At 42.9% G+C, this 22,190-nt stretch overlaps 1 protein-coding gene across 19 annotated transcripts in view; it reads right to left on the reverse strand.

Annotated features, from left to right (window-relative positions):
* The window catches only part of DLGAP1 (DLG associated protein 1), a gene marked incomplete at both ends in the record, with an annotated part of 241,746 nt that overhangs the window by 107,350 nt on the left and 112,206 nt on the right, over window positions 1-22,190 (reverse strand). For all 19 annotated transcript variants that reach the window (XM_079785220.1, XM_079785221.1, XM_079785209.1 and 16 more), the window contains one exon: window positions 19,144-19,384. In XM_079785220.1, coding sequence (XP_079641346.1) covers window positions 19,144-19,384 — 241 coding nt within the window. The remainder of the gene's footprint in view (window positions 1-19,143; window positions 19,385-22,190) is intronic.

Here is a 22,190-nt window from a genome sequence, read left to right on the forward strand (position 1 = left end):
AATGTGGGGATCTTTAAGGAATTTTTTCTGTAGTTCAGTTCACAAAATGCAGTGTGGGAATAGGTTTAATAGACAGAAATAAGAAATTCAGGTTCGTATTGCAGATAAATGCAGGTAAATTGGTAGGGTTATTTTAATTTTTTGAGCCACACAGATTTTGTGCATGACGATTTCAGCAAACCATCTGCAAGGCTATCTGAAAGACATCTAAAATAAATGAAGGGGTTATTTCAGTTTATTTTTTGGAAAAAAAATTTTTAAACTTTCTGGACTATTTCTCAGAAAACTTCAGGAATGAGGGGAAATGCAATTTTGTTTTGCTCTGTACACCTTCTGGTCAACCAGTATTGTACTGTGTACTATTGCAGCTGGAATGAGTTATTTGTGTTGGCCTCTTATAGATGTATCACATTTCAGCAGTCACAGTGCAATTCTCCATAAGATGCTGCTCTGCCTGAGCCATCAGTAAAGGAGCAGTAGGATCCAGCTTAATCTAGGGCCCTGGACTTAAACACAGTGCCTGACGTACAATGCCATTGCAACAGGATGATCATCTCTCTCAGTGACAATTATTAATGATGTTGTTTTCAATCTACAGGATGTTGGCACCACTGAGTTTGGAAACAGAGGGAGGTGAAAGACATTTTGGTATGAAATATAAGAGAAGACCCGAGTTTAGAAAGGGAGAACTGAGTGTCACCAGGTATTATAGATGAGATCGTGAGTTAGCTCTGTGGGAATAAAATGGAGAAACAGGCTGCTAAAAGCCTGATTAATTAGTAAGCCAAGATCTCGAATTTGTTTGCTTATATGTTATTTATACATGTGAATCCATCTATCTACACTAATAAAAGAGTAACATGCTAATTGACTGTACCTTCGTGATGCCCACTAGGCAATCAGGAGCGAGTATGCAAATTAACCCAATGAAGATGGCAGGTTAATTTGCATATGCAGGCCTGAGCTGCCAAGGGTGGGGTGGGACCCAGGCATTCTGCACCACCCCAACCACTCCGGGCCTCTGGGTAGCGTGGGAAGTCAGAAAGGTGGTTCCGGCCAGAGCGAAGGCGGTGCCAGCAGCCAGGGGAAGGAAGGCCCATTCTTGCACAAATCTTTGTGCATCGGGCTTCTAGTTTGAATATAATTTGTATCTTAATATTTCGTGACTCCAAGTTCTCTCCCTATTACTGTGTGTCAGTTTGAGCAAAGGCAAGTAGAATGACTGGCATGCAGGTGCTGGCCTTGGGATAATGCTTCCTTATTTGCTTTGGTGGAGGCAGAAGACATGGGTCTAGATGTCCTCGAGCCCTTGTGATGAGGCACTGTAATCACTGATGTATTTGCCTACATTGGTTGTTGTATTTCTGGGAGGGTGGGAATCATATTTTCTGTGAGAGCAAGGACTACATCTGTCTGACTGAAAGGGGGTCATTTGGTCACATTAAAGAGGCACAGGAGTAAAATCCTTCAAAGCATTCGATGCTGGAACCTCTGGGAGACATAGTGCTTAGAGCAGAGGACCCTTGTGGAGTGAGCTTCCAGGGCAGCAAGCTCCTGAAATTCTGAATGACATTGTTCCATCTGTGAGAAAAGGGTAGAAATACCCTATACAACTCATTCTTTACACACATCTGACATCGCGAGGCAAGGCCTTTATTGTCAGAGTTGCTAATTCACCAATTGGAAGCCTGGACGGTGTGGTGGTCGCCCATTTTGCCTGAGTAGTGTTGAGGGTGGGTGAGTCATGGCTTGTTATGCCAGCGCCCAGGACTCCATCTCAATGTCAAGGCCCTGCAATGGGCACTGTGAGATCCCTCCCTGCTCCAGTCCCCCCTCTCCAGGTGCACATGCAGGAAGGGCAGAGGGCAAGGGGACCTGTTTGGGCATCTGGGCTTAAATGGCTTTCAATTTTGCCGCCTGCTCTCCAATAAGAATTGAAAAGTTTGAGTAAATGTAATCAGAAGTGATCTAAAGCTTGTAAAAAGCAATGAAACAAAATGATACAAAAGGACTTAAATGACCTTTCCATGGAGAAAAAAGTCTCAAGAGCACAACTCAGATACGACATTTTTAAGCTTCTCTCTCTCTGGTTCTCATCAGGCAGAAGGAAGAGAGGAGAGAGGAACCAGGTTTCTTTAAGTATAGTAATGGGATTCCTATCTTTGAGATGCCTTAAACCTCCTATCATCTGGTTGGATTCACTCTCCTAAGAGAATGGAACACAGAAACTTTACAAAGTCTATTTGTTTAGTTAATTTATTCAAAAAATATCTATTAAGCACGTACTATATGCCAGGCATTGGGTATACAATGATGGGAAAAGAAACAGCACCTTTCTTTCAAGGTGCTCATGGAGATATATATTTACAAACGATGGTAAGCGTGATAAAAGAAAACAACATACAGGTAAACTCAAATCCCAGTCCAGCCTAAATGAAATTAGAAAACGGCAGTGCAACCTAACATCGACACCCACTCCCGGGACACCTTCCTTCCCTCTGTGCTGCTCCACTCAGCCTCCAGCTCTTTGTGGTAGACACCCCTCTGGAAGCCCTCCTGAGACTCTGATAGTGCAATTTAAGAATCCTTCACTGGCCCTAGCCGGTTTGTCTCAATGGATAGAGTGTCGGCCCGTGGACTGAAGGGTCTTGGGTTCGATTCCAGTCAAGGGCAGGTACCTTGGTTGCAGGCTCGATCCCCGGCCCTGGTCAGGGCAGATGTGGGAGACAACCAATCGATGTGTCCCTCTCACATGGATGTTTCTCCCTCTCTGTCTTACCCCCTCCCTTCCACTATCTCTTAAAATCAATAGAAAAATATCCTTGGGTGAGGATTAACAAACGACCAAAAAGAATCCTTCACTGTACACAAATAAATCAACAGCAGTATTGAGCCAGCTCCTTTGATCTGATAAGCTCCATTTGAGTGTAAGCTGAACTGTTAGCACTTTTGAGTTGGAACTGAGTTCCCAGCAAGATGCCAGTAGAGTTGAAAGTAATTGCACATGTCAACTGGATAAAGTCCTGTAGTCGTTTAGGAAGACAGATTACACCAGGGTTTTCAGCCTCTTTTCAGTCTGCAGAGAACATGCACATTTGTGGTGACTGAGTCCTAGAGCATTCTGCCCTGGAAAAACAGTGCAAAAATTGAGAATTTAGCAAATGGTGTTGAAGTAAAGTGTTGGTTTGCATCCTAGACTGTAAACGCCTCCAGGCAGAATGATTTCTTATCATGTTGGTGCTCCTAGGCCTGAACTCTGGTTTGGCACGGAGAAGTGTTCAGTGTTGGCTGGATGGATGGATTAGATAATATTTGTCATTCTTTTTTTCTCCTCATTCCCACCGCTGCCATGCTTTGCTAACGCAGTAATAGGAACTAGCTGGTGTGGGAATAGGGGGTATGTTTCCCTGCCTTTGGGATTCAAGGGGACCCTTCTAGGATAGGCCCATGTCTGGTTTCCGCTATAGATTGGCACACAAACTAAAGCGCAGGTCCACTGATGGTGAATCATGGCTATACCTTAAAAAAAAAAAAAAGAATAATATAAATGAAACTACTTGAAAATGAAGTCGGAGCTGCCATCTCAGAGGAACTTACTTGCATATCTTAGTCTTCAAACCTTGGAAATGTTAAAATAGGGCAAAATAACCTCTAGACTGGGCCTAAAGCAACACTGTCTCTCCAACTGTTTGCAAAGATACGAAGAAAGCAGATATTATGACTACCAGACCAATGACTGCTGGACTCAAAATTAAAAATATTGTTTAGAATTAGCATCACTATGTTGGCTTATCTGCACCTACTGAAATGCCTTCCTTCTATTGATGTAATTGTTCCCCTCCCCTTTCTCATAAATACCCCTCGCTTCACCTCCTAATTGGAACACTGTTTGGGTTTCTTCCTGAATCAGTGCTTCTCAAATAACTATTCTTTGGATCACAAATAAATGCTTGTTGCCTTTCACTTTTATTTTTAGGTTCCCATCAGCCATGAGAGGCAGCACGGATAACGTTTAAAATAGAGAACTAAAATGTTCTGTAGTAGAGATACTGATTCTTCTTGCATGGCTAAGTTTAGGACAGACAGCTTGGGACATGGATGCATTTATGCTTCTCCGTGCAATGGGCTCTCTCCAAAAATACCCTAAAGTCCTTCGTTTTATACTAGGGGAGATGAACCACCATAAACCAAGACCTTTTCCAACTCCATCTGACTCACTCTGACCAAATCCATGGTCTAGAGAAGGTGTGTTTAGGGAAGATGATCTGAAGGGTTTGTGGCTCATGCTTCCTTTTGGAAAACTGAACACGCTCACCTGCCCCTATAGATTGTGTTGGGTGCCCCACTTCACTCCCACCCTTTTCCATTTCACCCCTAACCCCAGACCCTGCAGTGGCACATGAGGTTGTGCTTTGTTTGTTTGTTTTCTGTGTCAGAAGGAGGGATGGGTGAAAAAGATTGCAGTCTCTGTCTGATGGTCTTCACATTGTTCCCAGAAAAGCTCCCACGAGAGTCAGTACCATTAACTGTGGGGAGAAGAGCGCAGCTTTCTTTCACATGTTCATTCCACAGATATTTTTAAGGCATCTGTTGCAGATGGTGCCATTCAAAGAGCTGGAGCAATAAGTGTCATGAAGGAAAACAAAGCATAGCAAGGGACAGAGGAGTGACATGGGGTGGCACCAGTGGCTATGAAATAGTGCCAGGAAGAACAAGGACCTTGGGGTGGGGGAGTGAAGAGGATTCCAAGGATGGGCAGCAGCAGTGCTGGAGCCTAAGGTTGGAACACACCCTTGCTGGGGTTCAGAAGGTCAGAGCTCCCCATCCCACGGGTCGAGGTGCCCTGGTGAGCAGCTAATGGTTACAGGTGTCCTGCGAAGGCCGGAGGGCAGAATCTGGGCAGCTGCGATGGGATTAAAGCTGGGAAGCACTGTGGGTGAGGGGGACAAGAAGGCCGTGTGCCTGGAACAGAAAAGTCCAGAAGAATAACTGGAGAGGTCTGAGAGGCAGCATGCACCATATTGGGCAAGGCCTGGTGGTAATTACTTGAAAGGAAGTAGAAAAGCAATAAGCATATCACAGACTGTTCCAGGCACTGAAATCTGATAAGAACCTGATAACTGGAGATGATAAAAGCTACAGCCTGATGCCTCACATAATGGCTCTAGTGATCAATTCCTTTATCATTAAAGTGAATCAGATCATATCACTATAAATTACAAAAGTCAAGTTAAAGAATAGCCAGGTGAACTGGCCTGTTTGTAAATAAAATGTTATGCCCCATCGGTCTACTGGGACAAGAATGAAATGTAGGACAAAAAATACAAAGAGTTACCCACGTGAGACTTTGTAGACCAACCACCTGAAAAGTGGTTCAGATATCCCACAGATAGTCAGCCACGTTGGCTGTGGCTAGGAATAAGACATGCATCCATCTGACAGTGATTATATGGTTTACCCACAGAAAGTGAGGCTGGGCTGTGGAGAGGGAAACATATGGAAATGTATACAATAGCTTCCCTTATCTGTGCTTTTTTTCCAGTTTTAATGTCCTGTGGTCAACCATGGCCCAAAAATATTAAATGGCAAATTCCAGAAATAAACAACTCATATGCTTTAAATTGCACACTGTTCTGAGTACTGTGATGAAATTCCACACCATCCTGCTCCATCCAGCCCTGGACATGAACCACCCCGTTGTCCAGCATTTCCACGCTGTGTATGTTCCCACCCCGTTGGCCACGTAGTAGCTGTCTCAGTTAACAGATTGATTGCTGGGGTATCACTGTGCTTGTGTTCACGTGACCCTTATTTTACTTAATAATGGCCCTAAGGCACAAGAGAAGTGATGTTGGCAATTCAGATATGCCAAAGAGAAGCTGTAAAGTGCTTCCTTTGCATGAGAAGATATATATATATATATATATATATATATATATATATATATATATATATGAAAAACATAGAATATACTAGATGCCTGGTGCATGGATTCGTGCACTGGTGGGGTCCCTCGGCACTGGTGCATTCTCTGCAATCTGGGACCCCTTGGGGAATGTCAGGCTTGCCGGTTTCGGCCCGATCCCTGCAGCCCAGGCAGAGGGACCCTCTAGTATGCAAATACAATCTTTGGTTAATCTCTTCCTGCCCTCCCCCTACCCCTTTCCCTCTGAGACAGTCTGTTCCATGTTTCCATGCCTGTGCATTGAGCATCTGCCTCCTGGTGGTCAATGCATGTCATAGCTACCGGTCGAATGGTCCAATGGTCACTTAGGCTTTTATATATATAGATAGGGTTCTGTACTTGCTGCAGTTCCAGGCATCCACTGGGGGTCTTGGAATGTATCCCCATGGAAAAGAGGGGACTGATGTACTGCATGAATCCTAAGAAACTATGCCTGGGTCCTGGTGAGAGGCCTTTCTCGTAGGTTCACATTCAGGGGGAAAAAAGGATGGTGGGTTAATGCTATAAGTTTTGGTTTTCAATCTTCTCTGTCCTAAAGGCTGAGGTTGCAACTCCAAATGGGGAATCTCACTGTACGTATTGCCCTCTCAGCTGCTGCCGAGAAACACACCCCTGCCCTCCATCTCTGGCCTGCTCTACTAGAGGGTGAGAGCACACACCACAGCAAGGCCCAGATCGGCAGCCTCTGCGGCAGCGACCAGGCTGGACCCAGGGGACGGCAACGTTAGGTGCGGGGCTTGCACTAGCAGCTCTTCTTTCGTTGGCCTCTGCTTCACATGAAAAAGACCCTAAATCTCCAGGGTTTCTTTCCCATTGGGAAATCTTACGTGGGGCTCATGCTTCTCTTTTATACCTGTTAACCTCCATGTGGCTCTCCTTAGAGCAATATATGGCCACTTTACTAAACGTCAGTTATTAAGAGCTGAAACTGCCCCAGGTGTTATTTTCTTCAAGTAACTAATAGGCTCTGATCTTGACCCATTAAAGGGCACTAAAGTGGGGTGTCCAGTGGCAGGTGGTGGGGAGCTAATTATTGGCAAGGATTTATCAAGTCATAGAACTGCCCCTCTAATTATTCCTTTGCCCATTGCAGCTGAAACTGCAGGGATCTCCAGCAGAGAAAATGGGAAGGCAAAGGAGGTGAAAACAAGTTTCAGTTAACATGCTGAAGTTACCACTTTTTGCAGCTCGCAGAACTACAAGTTTAAGCAGCTGCACCAAAGATAGAAGCAGTTCTGTCTAAGCTGAACCAATGATCTCTCAATCAATTCATCAGTTTGAAAGTCAAATTTATAAGACAGCAAAGTAGTTTATTGATATATTTTTTTCTTACAAAAGTATCCTGCAGATGGATGCTCAAATGGCTGGAGGTGGGAGGTAGAAAGAGGGGTTGGGGGAGAATTAAGGGAATATTTGCAAAAGAGCCACTGCTGGCGTTTAAAGTTGTTATTATCTTCAATTAAGCCTCATAAAACAATGCCTTGGTGTGAAATCAGACACTGGATATCGGGAGATTTATATACATAAGGCAGAACATGAACCACCATGAGTACAATCAGGGGTAATTTTGAACCAAGACAATTCTATCAATTCTTCCTCTCCCTGCTTCTCCCCCACCCTTCACAGCTTTATCAGCTGAGCTAGAGTTTGCACAGCTGCAACTGATTGAACTCCCGCTCACCTTTTCCAGAGCCTTTACTAGGTCCCCCAACCTACCAAAGCTGATATTAACCAGTCAAGTGAGAAGATTAGGAGCCAGGAATGATAAGAAGGAAGGTGGGGTAATCCAAGATGGATATGGTTGGAAAACCTGTGGACATATTAACTCAGATAATCAAGGCTTATGCAGTAATTGAGAAGATCTAAAAATAAAAGGTTTTAAAAATGATTTATCATTTTGAGTTATATAAGAAAACACAGGCAAGCAAGTAAAGGCACTAGTAAAAATCTGCCTTGTTCTGAAATGTCCAAATCATTCTGGGGGTGTGGTATTAACATCAGAAACAGTTCCATAATTAAGAAAGCATTTTATCTGAAGACCCACACCTTTTAAAACATAATTTTGATTCAGAACCAGTTTGAGGCGGGAAGTGTGGATTGCCTATTCAGTAGTTTAATCCTATTAAGTCTGTCTTTGGCAGCACAACAAAAACAGGCGGTTTTCTAAGATGGTTTAGGGCTCCCCCATTATGCAATTGAAATCAAGAAGAGTTATATTTGGAAAGGATCATTACAAACTACTCACGGGTTCAAACTGTCAACTGTTTTCAAACAGAGCCAGGGTTGTGTATGATGGGATGGAGGAACAAACCCAGAAGGAAGGCTCTGAATGAACACATTCAGTTATCATTATGGTTAACAGCAACCCTCTAAAGCACAAGGCAGGAGATAAGCTTCAGTTTGCTCATCAGCTTCTGGTTGAAACCCTCCTGTGGCACACATTCAACTAGAATGCCGCTAATGGATTAGCAGGTTTAGAAGTATGTACTGATGTGTGTGGGTTTTCAAATTCAGCAGACAACACAGCAGGTGCATTTTCTCTTGCACTCCTCACATGAACGTTCCACAATGCTTCTGAAGTGACATGTCCCACAGGTATCAGTTGAGCCCTGGCTGGTGTGGCTCAGTTGGTTGGAGTGTTGTCCCATGCACCAAAAGGTGGCAGGTTCGATTCAGGTCAGGGCACATACCCAGGTTGTGGTGCATGTCCAAGGCAGCCAATTGATAATTGATGTTTCTCTCTCTCTCTCTCTCTCTCTCTCTCTCTCAATCTCCCTCCCTCCTTCCCTCCCTTGTTCCTGGGTCACACTTATGCCATGTTCTCTTAAACAGAGAGGTCCAGAAGAATATATGTCATAAAAGATAATCGATTGGCGTGGTTATTTTCATCTTTCCTCGAGTTTCCCCCAGAGCTGTTGGAATGGATCAGAAACACCAAGTGCCTCTGAGTTCTCTCTGGAAAAGAATAAGGAAGAGGGGAGGCACAGGTTTGAAAGAGGACACCAGGAAAGAGGCTTGAGAAATGAAAGGGCAGATGCTGAGAAGAATGTAACGTTCATTTCCACCAGCGCGGCAGAGCGCTGCACCCGGCCTCGCAGGTACCCATCCGGCGAAGCGCTCGCCTTTGTTTTGTTGCTTTGACACTTCTCATGGAGCAAGAGTTCCTAATACATTTTTAGTGTAAATTTGTCAACATCACTCTCTTTACTTTTTTTTTAAAATGTTTTTATTGATTTTTAGAGAGAGAGGAGGGAAGAGAAAGAGAGAGAGAGAGAAACATTGATGAGAGAGAAACATCAACATCAATTGGCTGCCTCCTGCAGGCTCCCTACTGGGTATCAAGCCGGAAACCCGGGCATGTGCCCTGACCAGGAACTGACCGTGACTTCAGCCACGACCTCCTAGTTCTGTGGTCGGCAAACCGCGGCTCGAGAGCCACATGCGGCTCTTTGGCCCCTTGAGTGTGGCTCTTCCACAAAATACCACGGCCTGGGCAAGTCTATTTTGAAGAAGTGGCGTTAGAAGACGTTTAAGTTTAAAAAATTTGGCTCTCAAAAGAAATTTCAATCGTTGTACTGTTGATATTTGGCTCTGCTGACTAATGAGTTTGCCAACCACTGTCCTAGTTCATAGCTTGATGCTCAACCATTGAACCACACCAGCCAGACATCACTCTTTCTCAATAAAGAACAATGATGAATATCTCCTGTAACTCCCCACAATTCCATTCAGCACTTCACTTTTTCTACTTTCTAAAGAGTTTGTCGAAGCCTTTCTAAAAAGACAGGCGGCTTACACTCCTACATTAGACTGGCTGTGGCAGAAATCTCTTCTTACCGTAATTGCTTGGGGACCTTCTTCGGCTGGTAAAAGCTGAAAGCCTGCCTCTAAGGGTTGGGCTTTGTCAGAGAAAGAACTACAAAGGCACGGATTTGTGTAGTTAAAGATGCTCTAAGCTGGGCTTATGTAGCTTTATTCCTTTGTCCTGAACTCCCTTTACCTCAAAAACCACCTGCAACTGTCGGTTGCTAATTACTAACTGCTTCTGAATCTGAAGGGAAAAAGGAAAAGCAATGAAATCGACACAAACTTCATCTGCCACCACTAGGAGAGTCAGGGGAGACAAAGGGAAGGATCCTTTAAACACTGTTTTTCATTTTGTTTTTAAAGAATTCCTTCTCAGAAGGAGATGTGTGCTTCGATAAATGACAATAACAAAGGGGCCTCTTTCTAGAGACCATCTTCAATTAACCTCTGCGCCCAGGAGACTTCATTTAACCAAAAAGCTATAAAAGAAAAAAGATAAAACTTAAAGATATGCTGATGTGAGGTCTATAATTGCTTTCTATAGGATCCTAACCATAAAATATTTGCTATTTATTTTAAAAATTAAAGTTTCTTTTATTATGAAAGTAATATATGTGCACTATAGAAAAATTGGAAAATAAAATATAAAGATAAAACAAAACCAAATTTGGTTTCAATACCAAAATAACTGCTGTTTAACATTCTAGTGCATTTTCTTCCTTTTTTTTTTCTGGGCACAATTTCTTGACAAGGTTCTGAACTATATGTGTATGTCTATAGGCACATATACAATTTTGGATAGTTCTTAAATTTATAATATAATATAATATAATATAATATAATATAATATAATATATCAGGTTTTCCACCTTTATTATTATAAACTTTTCTGAAACATACTTTTTACATTCTAATAAACCATTGAAGTGGATGTTTCATAACTTACTTAACCTTTTTTTTACTCGTAGACAAGTATTCACCACCAACAAAGGTTGTTCAAATCTTTCACCATCATAAATAAGGCTGTGGTGAACATCTTTGTAACTTTTTCTTTGTTTCACATTATTTCTGCAGAACAGATTTATAGAAGGATACTGTAAGTTAAAAAATAATGAACATTTAAAAAGTTATTTGAGATTTCAGCACATGGCTTGGGTAGTATCTTAGGGCTTAGATGGAAGTAGAGTGGGAGTTTTGCTGTTTTATTTGTTGTTGTTGTTAATCCTCACCCAGGAATATATTTTTTCCATTGATTTTTCCATTGATTAGTTGCCTCTTGCGTGAGCCCTGACCAGGGCCAGTGATCTAATCTGCAACTCAGGTATGTGCCCTTGACTGGGTTTTGAACCCATGACCATTTGGTGCTCGGGCCGATGCTCGAGCTTATCAGTATTTTTTCTGGCCTTTCATAGTGCTTTAATAATTTTGGGGGTAAAAATTATTCATTTTAAGGGGAAGCTAGAAAAAAATAAAGAAAAAATGTTGGTGCAAATCCTTTGTAGATTTTCCATGTTTTAATATTCACTCCAGAGATGTGATCAGAAGCCCATGAAGTCCTCTTAAACAGAGATTCACAAATTAAATAGAGATTTGAGACCAGGGCAGGGCTGAGGATACTATTAACACAACTTCCATATTTACAGATAAGAGAGAGATAAAAGGTAGGGATGTAACCTCTATGGGGCTCTGGCTAAAAGAAGTGGGGATAAAATACATAAAGTGGCATTAACAGCTTGAAAATAAAATGGAAGCCTTTTTTAAAAAAAATATATATTTTTTTGTAGAAGTTAACATTCGCCAGTCTCCTGGATTCTTATTATCACTTATTTCCAGAAGTTCTTTCCCCAAATAAGAAATGGTTGAAACTTTGTTCCTCAAGATGGTGTGGGGGAGACAGGCAACCATCCCACTCTCTCCAAAAGGAAGTGGTTTATTTTCAGATGCATAAGAAAAAAAGCGAGTACTTTCTGCTTCTGTGTAGATGTTGGAGTCATCCAAGAAACTTTTAGTCTTCATTGAAGCAGAAAATTTCCCAAGGAAATCCTCCATTTTTACCTATCTATCAACTACCAACAAATATTCATGGGACAAATCTTAAGTGAGAGAACTGTAGGCTTGTGTTTCAAAGGCTAATTGCTGAACCACTGCAAAGCTTAAATTAAGTGGTATTTAAACTCTTTAACCCTGTTGCAAGGTACTGGGTAGAGACCTTTTGTAATGTAGTGCAGGCTTCAAGACTGCTATAGACCAAAGTTGAGAGCGTTCATTCTCTTGATTTAAGCAATTTAGAAAGTATTAAAGGATTTTGGAGTGTGGGTTTCTTTTTCTTTCTTTTTTTTTTTTTTCTGATGGACAGCTATTCATTCATGTTTCAGGTAACTAATTTTTAAATAAAAAGAAAGTTACTACAATTTGTGTCAGTTTTTACCTGGATTTACATCAATCTTCTTTTGATTTAATGAGATACAATAAACGTGCTGTCAATAAATTAGAGAAGATATTGCTATAGCTGCCATCTGAATTTAACAAATAAAAAATTCCATAAGCTATATAAACAGAGCATAACTGGTATTAGGATTATTTTTTAAGAGAAGTTGCGCTCTATTGAAGTTCAACTGTGACTCGATATGTCACTCAAGTCATGCTAGATTATTTAAAGGACAATGGATACTATTGTCCTTGAGAATTCTTTACCTTCACCTTTTTCTAAGTGAAGATTGTCTTTTTTGTTTTGAGTAGTTGAATATTATTAAAGAGAATGTAATTTAGCTCATAGGTTGTAGAATGGTGATAAAGAATACTTGGATAGGAGTGGGAAGAAAGGTAGTGGGTTCGGACAGTGCTAAGAGGCACTGTGTACAGGAAGCAGTAGCTAAATGTAACTATGGGTGGTTTCCCATTGGTGAAAGTTGGGTAGTGGTAAGTGGGCCTCTCTAAATGTGTCAATAATTGTTTTTGTTTTTTTGACAGGCAGAAGACGTCATATAATAGAGATGAAACAGTGCCTGCCCATCTACATTCTCTGCTAAGGACACCACTCTTCTCAAACTCCCCATTGAGGGAGTTGTGGCTGCTGCTGTCATTGGAGGCCCAGGGGACAGGAGAAAGAGAGTGCGGATGAAAATGTGGTCATAGAGATAATGGGTGAAAATGTCCCAAACTTGGGGAAAAACATGGGTAAATACAATAGACATTTCTTCTCTAAAATTTTCTAAGTTATGTTTGGCATTTGAAGCAGAGTATAACATTGTATGATAGCCTCCTCAATGTGTGTGGAGAAAATATTTAAGATAATCCTATATAATAAAACGGTAATATGCAAATTGACCCCAACGGCGGAATGACTGGGAACGACTGGTTGCTATGACACGCACTGACCACCAGGGGGCAGACACTCAACACAGGAGCTGCCCCCTGGTGGTCTGTACGCTCCCACAGGGGGAGCTCTGCTCAGCCACAAGCTGGGTTGATGGCTGCGAGTGCAGCGGGGGTGGCGGGAGCCTCTTCCACCTCCGCAGCAGTGCTAAGGATGTCCAACTGCGGGCCTAAGCCGCAGTAGGACATCCCCCAAGGGCTCCCGGGCTGCCAGAGGGATGTCTGACTGCCAGCTTAGGCCCAATCCCCCAGGGAGCAGGCCTAAGCCAGCAGGCAGACATCCCTCTCTCAGTCCAGGACCCCTCGCTCCTTACCACCTGCCTGCTCGCTGCTCCTTAGTGCTGCCTCGGAGGCAGGAGAGGCTCCTGCCACCGCCACTGCGCTTGCCAGCCTTGAGCCCTGCTTTCTACTCCCCCTGCGGGAGCGCACTTACCACCAGGGGGCAGCTCTGTTGAGCATCTGCCCCCTGGTGGTCAGTGCACATCATAGTGACTGGTCGTTCTGGTTGTTCTGCCGTAAGGGTCACTTAGGCTTTTATTATATAGATAAAAAGTTAAAAGATGATGGAAAGAAGTTCCTTGAAAATGATAACAGGAAACAATGTCTCATTATGATTTTCTGGCCAATGTCAACATTTTGGAAGAGACAAAGGCTTTTCAGAAGCTAAGTAGTGGATGGTGCGGACTGGTTTTCTTAAACTTAAAACTTTAATTGTGGGAGAAAATATATGATGAAATACGAATATCAGATGGAAAAGAAATTCAAGGTTGGGCTTTAAGAGAGACTAGATGGCAATCCTACCCAGAAATTCAGGATGAGTTGTCTTGGTCAGAAATATACTTTTAAGGTATGAAACAGGTGTTTTCTCACTGACTTTTGTAACTGGGTTATGAATGTTCACATCTTTGCTTTACAGCTCAATCAAGAGACCGGTCAGATCAGGATTAAATTATTGTATTTTTTTACTTAGTCTAAGGCAGAGACCTCTGATCATTTTATCAGCCACAAAACAGAATTTACCACCTGCTTAGTTTATAAGAGAGTTGGCAAAAATTCTTTTTTTCCCCATTCAGTGCTGTCTAACAATACTATAGCTAGATCAAAGGATTAGACATTTGATCTCTAAATCCAATATAATGCCAAATGAAAAGTGTAATATGAAACTTTAAGCCCAAAGAGTATTTTCTTTTTATATGCTTTTTCTCTATGCATTTTAATTTCTCTGTATTTTACATCTTTAATTTCACTTTAAACAGACATTCCACAGTTGGACAAACCAATATGAAAAGCCATGTCAATAATATGTGAACAGAACGGTTTCTTTTAAAAAGAGGTATTTTCAGAAATTTTAATGGAAAACACAGGTTTTGGACATGGCAGGAGTTAAATGAATATTTGTGGGAAGAAAGCATCAAAGAAAAGAGTCCTCTCACTTAGCAGACAGGTTTTGTATTAAATTATTTCAGGGCATACCATACTTCAGTAAGCATTTACTGACAGGCAACGAGAATTTAAGAGCCTGCTCTGTCCACTACTAGCTGTAGTACTTTGGTCAAGTTGTATAATAAAGTCTCCAAGCTGTAATTATTATTTTTCCTGTACTTCATTCCTAGTCAGGAACTGCATAGGTCACATCATAGAATATTCCTTAGGATTACCTGAGAGAATCTATGCAGCCATTCATAATGCTTTTTAAGTAGTAAGTAACCAAAGGTTTAGCCATTATTAGTATTAATAAACTAAGGTTGGCTGAGAAATTTAAAATCAAAGACAGGGTAGAGGCATTGTAGTTAAAACTTACATAGTGCTTTCTTATTAATGATCTCATTTGAATATCACAACAACCCTAAAGAACAGCTGTATATTCCAGTTTTAATCCAATACTCTGAAGTGAAGGTTTGGGTATATTGGCGGTGCCAAGTCCTACTTTTAACTAAAATATTTGGACGACTGAGTAAGGGTGTCTGTTTTCCCACAGTTATGTGGGTAATTGCCCATTTTTGCATTTTACTTTTCTACAGTAGCTCTAACCCTAAACGAATAGTCCCAGTTGCAATGGTTTATATAAAAACTTGTTCAAGCTATTAGCTGGAGAAATATCTGGGTGCTTGAAGCAGATTATATAGGCTGAGAGAATGTAAGATTCTATCATATTTATACAAGCCCAAAAGTCAATAAATCAAAGGAAACCTAATTACAAGTCACTCTAACTCCATTCCCAATTTGCCGTGGTTCGCTGGGACCAATCTGTCCATCTTCACTCATGTTGCTAAGGGATCCTTAGGGCCTCTTAGAACTCAGCCCATCGCCAGGACTCTCCCAAATGACACCAGCCACTTTTTGGTGCACTTTTGTGTATGGTTTCATTTTGCTAATGTGAAGAATGAACAAGGCTGGAAGAGAAAAGCTTAACAGTATATTTTGTTGAAAATTTGAACAATTAAAATGGATTGACACGAAAATCAAAGACTCAGAATGTGGGCTGTTGTGGGGGGAAGTTATAACTAATAACTGCTATTTGCCAAAATGAGGAATTTTTTTCAGGCAAGGGGAAGTTTAGGAAAAAGGGATTGTGTTGTGAGTATCCAAGAATAAGGAGTAAAGGAAGAGAAACAGAAGGGAAATTTATATCATGTTGTAAAAACACGAATGTAAATTTGACCTGTGTACATGGGGGAAATGTTTAAAATTAGAGCAAAGTCATTTCCTGATTTCCACAGATGAGTACACTCTTTCAAAAGTTAGTACATCCTGTCATCCTGTGAGAAAGTAGATTTTCTGTTTTCTACATGAAATTGTATTTTATTCAATGTGAGAAGGAAACTAGTAGAAGAAAATTAGTATACTAATACTGAGATGATGTGAGAAAGAAAGGGAAAATGAGAGAGAGAGAGAGAGAGAGAGAGAGAGAGAGAGAAGAGGGGAGGAGAGGAGAGAGAGAAAAGAGGGGGAAAGAGAGAGAAGAAGAAGAAGGAGGAGGAGGGAGGGGGGAGAGAGAGAAGGGAAGAGAGATAGATAGAGAGGCATGTAGAAGTAATGGGATGGTAGAATGAAGGATACATAACCTTATCCTATCTAATAAAGAGGGAATATGGTAATTGACCATCACACCCTCACAAAGATGGCAGTGCCCATAGCCAATAAGGAGGGAATATGCTAATTGACTGCCATGCCCTCAAAGATGGTGGTGCCCAGTCCCCTCAGCCCCGCCGAGGTGGCAGGTGCATGGCACAGCCAGGCCCGCCCCTAGGCGGGTCCGGCCGCTCTGCACGCCTGCCTCCAGAGTCCCCCAGTCTCCTTAGCCCCCCAGCCACCCAGGGCTGGCCCGAGGCACAGGCAAGCCTTGGATGGCGGCTGCCCAGCCGCCCAGGGCCGCCCGAGGCTCAGGTAACCAGGGCCGGCCGAGGCTTGCGCTGCAGTGGCAGCAGCAGAGGTGTGATGGGGGCGTTGCCTTGTCTTCCCCTGATTGCCCGGTTGCCTCCTGCCCCTGAGGGCTCCCGGACTGTGAGAGGGGGCAGGCCGGGCAAAGGGACACCCCCCCCCCCCGCCCAGTGCATGAATTTTCATGCACCGGGCCTCTAGTTATATCATAAAACAGTGGATTAAAAAAAGAACAAATCTATGGTATAGAGAACTGTGAAAGGTGATATTAAAATTCTTAAGGTTGTACTTCTAAATACCTGAGGTGCATACTTAGAATCTACTGTAATGGTTTATAACTCCTTTAATGGCTCGTTTTTCCATGACTGTAAAGATAATACATCTTAATGTTCAGTTTGATGTAAGGGTGAAGCCCTGTACAAAAACCTGATATTTTATGCTTGTCCACTCCAAGGGCAAGTGACATCTTCCTGCCCTACCCGCCTGCAGCTGCAGCCAAGCCTGCCTCCTTCCCACCGGGAGAGCTGCCGGCTGTGGCCCATTGCTTAGGACGAGACACACAGAGCCCACGAAGAGCAGATGCCATAACCTCCTCGGCGTTTTTGTTCACTGCTCCCTGGTTTGGGGTGTTCTCCCACAGAGGACCCCTCCAAGTCAATTTGGATTCTAAATATAACAACAGAGTGAGGAATGGACCACCTCTCATCTCCTTGGACAGGCTGGTCAGATGCAGCAAACACTACACACGATTTCGTGGGATCAGTATGTTCCCTGCAATATTTGGGGTCTACACACGCGACAAAATTATTCACTATTTCCCTGAAATTTAAATTTAACTGGCAACCTGGATTTTATCTGGTAACCCTGTTGTTGAACTCCGGGAAACCTCGGGAGTATCTGGAAGGGTCTTAGAAAGGTCAGGTGTTTGGCGTGAAGACCATGAGACAAGAACTGTTGCAGGAAGGATAAGGTGTCTCTCAAAGAAATCCTCTGAGTGGGAGCAAAACATAAGCCACCTGGAGTCTCCTGCCACTTTAACTGTAAGACCCCCTGAGGCGGAAAGAGTAAGCCAGCGGCCCTTTTCCTTCCCTTCCTCCTTCTGAGCAAGCATCTGCGTCTTGTGTATTGAAGGGGTGGTTTCAGCACAGAAGAGCAGCTGGCAGGCGATGAGACTGGTGGAGTGAGGAATGGAGCAGACCCGGGGAAAGGGCCAGGTGTGGGGTGGGGATGATGAAAGGGAGAAAACACCCAAAGACAGTGATAGGCTACAGGCACAGGGCAGACCTTCAAGCTGCACTTACTGCACGAATGCAAACACACACATGCAATATGCCCATGATAATGAAACAAATAGTTTTCCATTGCATGAATCAGCGGTATTTAATTTATAAATCTCCTGTGGTTGTTCTGACAGAATTTCTGAGTGAACGAGAACGCACAGCCTCGGTCTCTGCTTGGGGCTGGCCCGCGGGGGAAGAGCGGCTGAGCTCCCTGCAGGTCCCGTGCAATGTCTGGGGGCACCTCTTTGCATTGGCCAAGAAGGAACTCCTGTTGTTTAGCCGCTAATATTTTTTTCTCCCCCAAATTCCTGCTTCAACCTCATAGTTCTAGTTAGCAGGATTTTAACTCAGGTTTGAGGGCTTATTCTCAAGCCTGCAAAAGTTCTCGGCTGAATGATAATGACAGACATTTGATGCACCTCGAACAGAAATGGAATAATACAATGTTGTGGCATAAGCTTTTTCTTCTAACTTAGTCATCATTATTTATCTTGATGCTAGGATGGATGATCTCGTAGAACTACTCTGTATTGTATTGGAGTGATGCTACATTTAATCATGAAGTGAAGCCTTGTTAAGATGGAGGGGATTTTCTTCTTGGACACAGATGTTATAAATATAAAAACACACAGGCATTGTTGTACATAACGCATGGCTGCATTCCCGGGCAGGTCCCAGTGTCATGGAAACCAGTCAAGCTCTCCTGTGCCTGTCTGCCTAAAATCTACCGATAAAAATACAGTTTAAAGGCATGAACCTAAATTCAATTTAGAGGGGAAAGGAGGTGCGCTATACACATGACAGTCAGAAGGTTTTAAAATAATGAAATAAGTCTGCCTTCTGTCACATGGAAGGGAACTCATAAAGTGTGCCGTCAACATTACTGGCTCATTCATTTCAGGTCTTTGGGGATAGGCATGTTGTGGCTATCTTGCAGTTCAAAGAGCATTCCAACTCTGTGATGCTCAACAACCACGGTGTGTGGTTTGTTTCGGGGGTCACACCCCTTAAAGCCAGAGCTGGTTATGGAGAGCAGAGTTGTTGGGGATGACTTTGCTGGCGCCTAGGATGCTGTGTGGGGATCTTGGAAGACCCGTCCCCTGTGCTGCCCCTCCTGGTCCCCTAGTTGCATGTTGCTCTGTTGAAAGCAGAGATGGTGAGGGAGAAAGAAGGCGGGGTGTGGATGTGGACGGAGGCCTTGTAGGGCACGGGTGGTGTTTTGCTATGGTGACTGTGTGACAACCGCAAGGACACAATGTGTTGTGTAACGGGGCTGTGGCACACCGGGCGCCAGGCCAGCCCGGGGCCGCGGGGACGGCCGCTCTGCTCACTCACCCGTGCTGCTCTGAATGGTCCTCACGGTGGTGGTGGTGCGCGGCGGGGAGGAGGACCTCAGCGACACGCACTCGTCGTCCTGGGAGCAGCCCTTCTCGATGGCCCGCACGTAGCTGTGGCTCCGCATGCGGAAGCAGCCGGGCATGGGCAGGTCCAGCGCCTCCACCGCCTGGGACTCCAGCTCGCTGAACACCGACTCGCAGACCGACTCGAACTGCCCGTTCACTTCCATCTCGCTCACCTGCGGGCACAGACAGGGCGCAGTCACACCGCGCGCCTCCTCCCGCCCGCCCGCGGGCAAGGGACCTCTCCCTTCTAGCGGCTCCAAACTGCAGCTCCCCAGAAGAAAGCCGCGTCCGATGGCTTAAACTCCAGTGCAGTTCATTTCCTCCGCATTACAGTGATTCCAGTGCGTGCCCAGGGGCGAATTCTCCTTATTCATAAACGCAACCCTAGGGAACAATCTTATGGGTCCATGTCAGAGTTCATGTGTTTCAATAGAAGCATCTCCAGCACAAACATTTTAGAAACTAGTATTTATTGTGCTTTCGGAAGTGATTAGTTTGTCAAATAATTTCAGTGTAGACTGAAGCTTAATTTAGTGTAAAGTATAAAAACAGGCTCTGTATTTTCTAACAAGATACTCATATTCTGCCCCCAAATAGAACAAAGCTGATATGTCAAAATTTGGAAAAGCACTATCAAGATTTTCATGCCATCTAAGTACTACCTAAAGGTTATGCTCTCCTTTTTAAAGAGCTGATAGATATGGTCCACTAATTATTTATAAACTAGAGGCCCAAATGCACGAATTCGTGCATGAATTCATGCATGGGTGGGGTCCCTCTGGGTGGCCTGAAGGGATTGGCTGAAACCCGCAGTCCAATGCCGCCTGCAGCTCCCACCTGCCTCTCCCGCTCATCCTGGCCCCACTGTGCCTGCTGCGTGCGGCTCACGCCTAATCAGTCCCAATTGGGAGAGGGGAATGGCCTACGGCAGTGGTCGGCCAACTCATTAGTCAACAGAGCCAAATATCAACAGTACAATGGTTGAAATTTATTTTGAGAGCCACATTTTTTAAACTTAAACTATATAAGTAGGTACATTGTTATTAACTTAATTAGGGTACATGGTATTTTGTGGAAGAGCCAAAGAGCTGCATGTGGCTCTCGAGCCGTGGTTTGCCGACCACTGGCCGACGGGATCAGGCTGAAACTGGCTCTCTGACATCCCCCAAGGGGTCCTGGGTTGTGAGAGGGCGCAGGCCAGGCTGAGGGACTCCACCAGTGCACAATTGGCAGGGGAGGGGACCCCGGGAGGGCTCCAGGGCATGTCCCACCCTTCTCGCACAGTCCTGTTCTGCTGGACCCCAGCAGCAAGATAACCTACAGGTCAGAGCATCTGCCCCCTGGTGGTCAGTGCATGTCATAGCGAGTGGTTGAGCATCCTTAGCATATCATTAGCATATTACGCTTTGATTGGTTGTTCGGTTGTTCTGCTGTTTGGCCTATTTGCATATTACCCTTTTATTATATAGGATGCTTTGTAAAAATTTTCCAAATGAGGCCTTCTCTTTTTTGAGGAATCAGTTTTTACTTATTTATATGCCTCTGTGTATAACTTACATTGGGCTTGAGCACCCCCTAAAAAATAAATATGTAAATAAATAAATAAGCCAGACCCAGTGCTCCAGTTCTCACTTTGCAGAGATGTGGGAGCATTCTTCAATTTTCTGTTCCTCTCAAAACCTCATGTCTAATTTCCTTAATATCAAATTCATGAGTAATTGAGAACTTAACAGGTTAAACTGCAACTAAGCTTAGAATACATGGTGAAAACTATTACAATATTTGACTCTCTCCTCATTTTATGTTATCTGAAGATGCACTCCAATAATACCTAATTCTTGAAACTTCAGATAAAAGTGACCAATTTCTTTAAGGCATACTAAGTGGAAAAGAGACATGGATTTCTTAAAAATCCTTTAGAGTTTAAAATAGTATTTTAACATACTTTATCTAATTTTATATAAGCCCTGCATGTTTTTGAGGCTAGTAATTACATATGTCTACATTAAATCTAGATTATCTATATCCATGTTTTTTTAGGAAGTACTGGAAGATGCATTGAGACTTAAAGGGACATGGTATTTGCAATTCATTGTCAAGGAGAGAGAGTTACATGCAATTCTTTTTTAAGTTTTAAATGACTTCAAAGTAAAAGCAAAATAAACTTTTGCTATGTATGTGTGTATGTATATATGTATACATGTATATGTATCACTTGTTACATTTTGCTTTTTAGTCACCATTTTGCCAAACATCACAAATAAATAGTACATCCATCCCTGTGAAGGTAACTATTAGACTTGGATAACTAGCTTTCTAAAGGTATATGTGTCCTCTTGGCTATTTTTCATAAACATTGAACCATAAAGTAAAACCACACACCAAACATGTACAATCCAACAGATTATAATAAGGAAAACACCTGTATAAGCACTACCCAGAGCAAGAAGCAGAACTTTTCCAGGCACTCAGCAGCCACTCCGTAAGCTCCATCCTAAGGACAATCCCCACCCTCACTCCAAAAGTAACCCATACTCTGAATTTTATTGCAATCACTTTTTTGCATTTCTTTTTCTTTTTTACCCAATTGTGCATTCCTGTGTTCTATAGTTTAGTTGTACAACTTTTAAACATTTAATGTATCTTTTAATTCACATTTAGCATACAGGTCTTCCTTCATCCATTTTTAAAATCATAATTCATCCATTGAAACATCTGGGTCATTTGACCTGTAGAGACTACCATAGTTTGGATTTGCAGATTTCATACTCACGGTGGGATTTAGCATATGTCTTTCTTTGTCTTTTATATTTCCTGAAAAGTATAAGCTGGATCCAGATTTTTTTCTTTTCTTTTTCTTTGGATCCAAAATTTTGACCAGACCCAGGCTCAATCCCTTTGGCAAGACTAGAAGTCATGTGTTCTTTCATTAGGAGGCACATCATGTGTGAATTGTCTCTTATATTGTTAGGAGCTATT

Source organism: Cnephaeus nilssonii (assembly GCF_951640355.1).
Source record: "Cnephaeus nilssonii genome assembly, chromosome: 11".
NCBI classification, from domain to species: Eukaryota; Metazoa; Chordata; class Mammalia; order Chiroptera; family Vespertilionidae; genus Cnephaeus; species Cnephaeus nilssonii.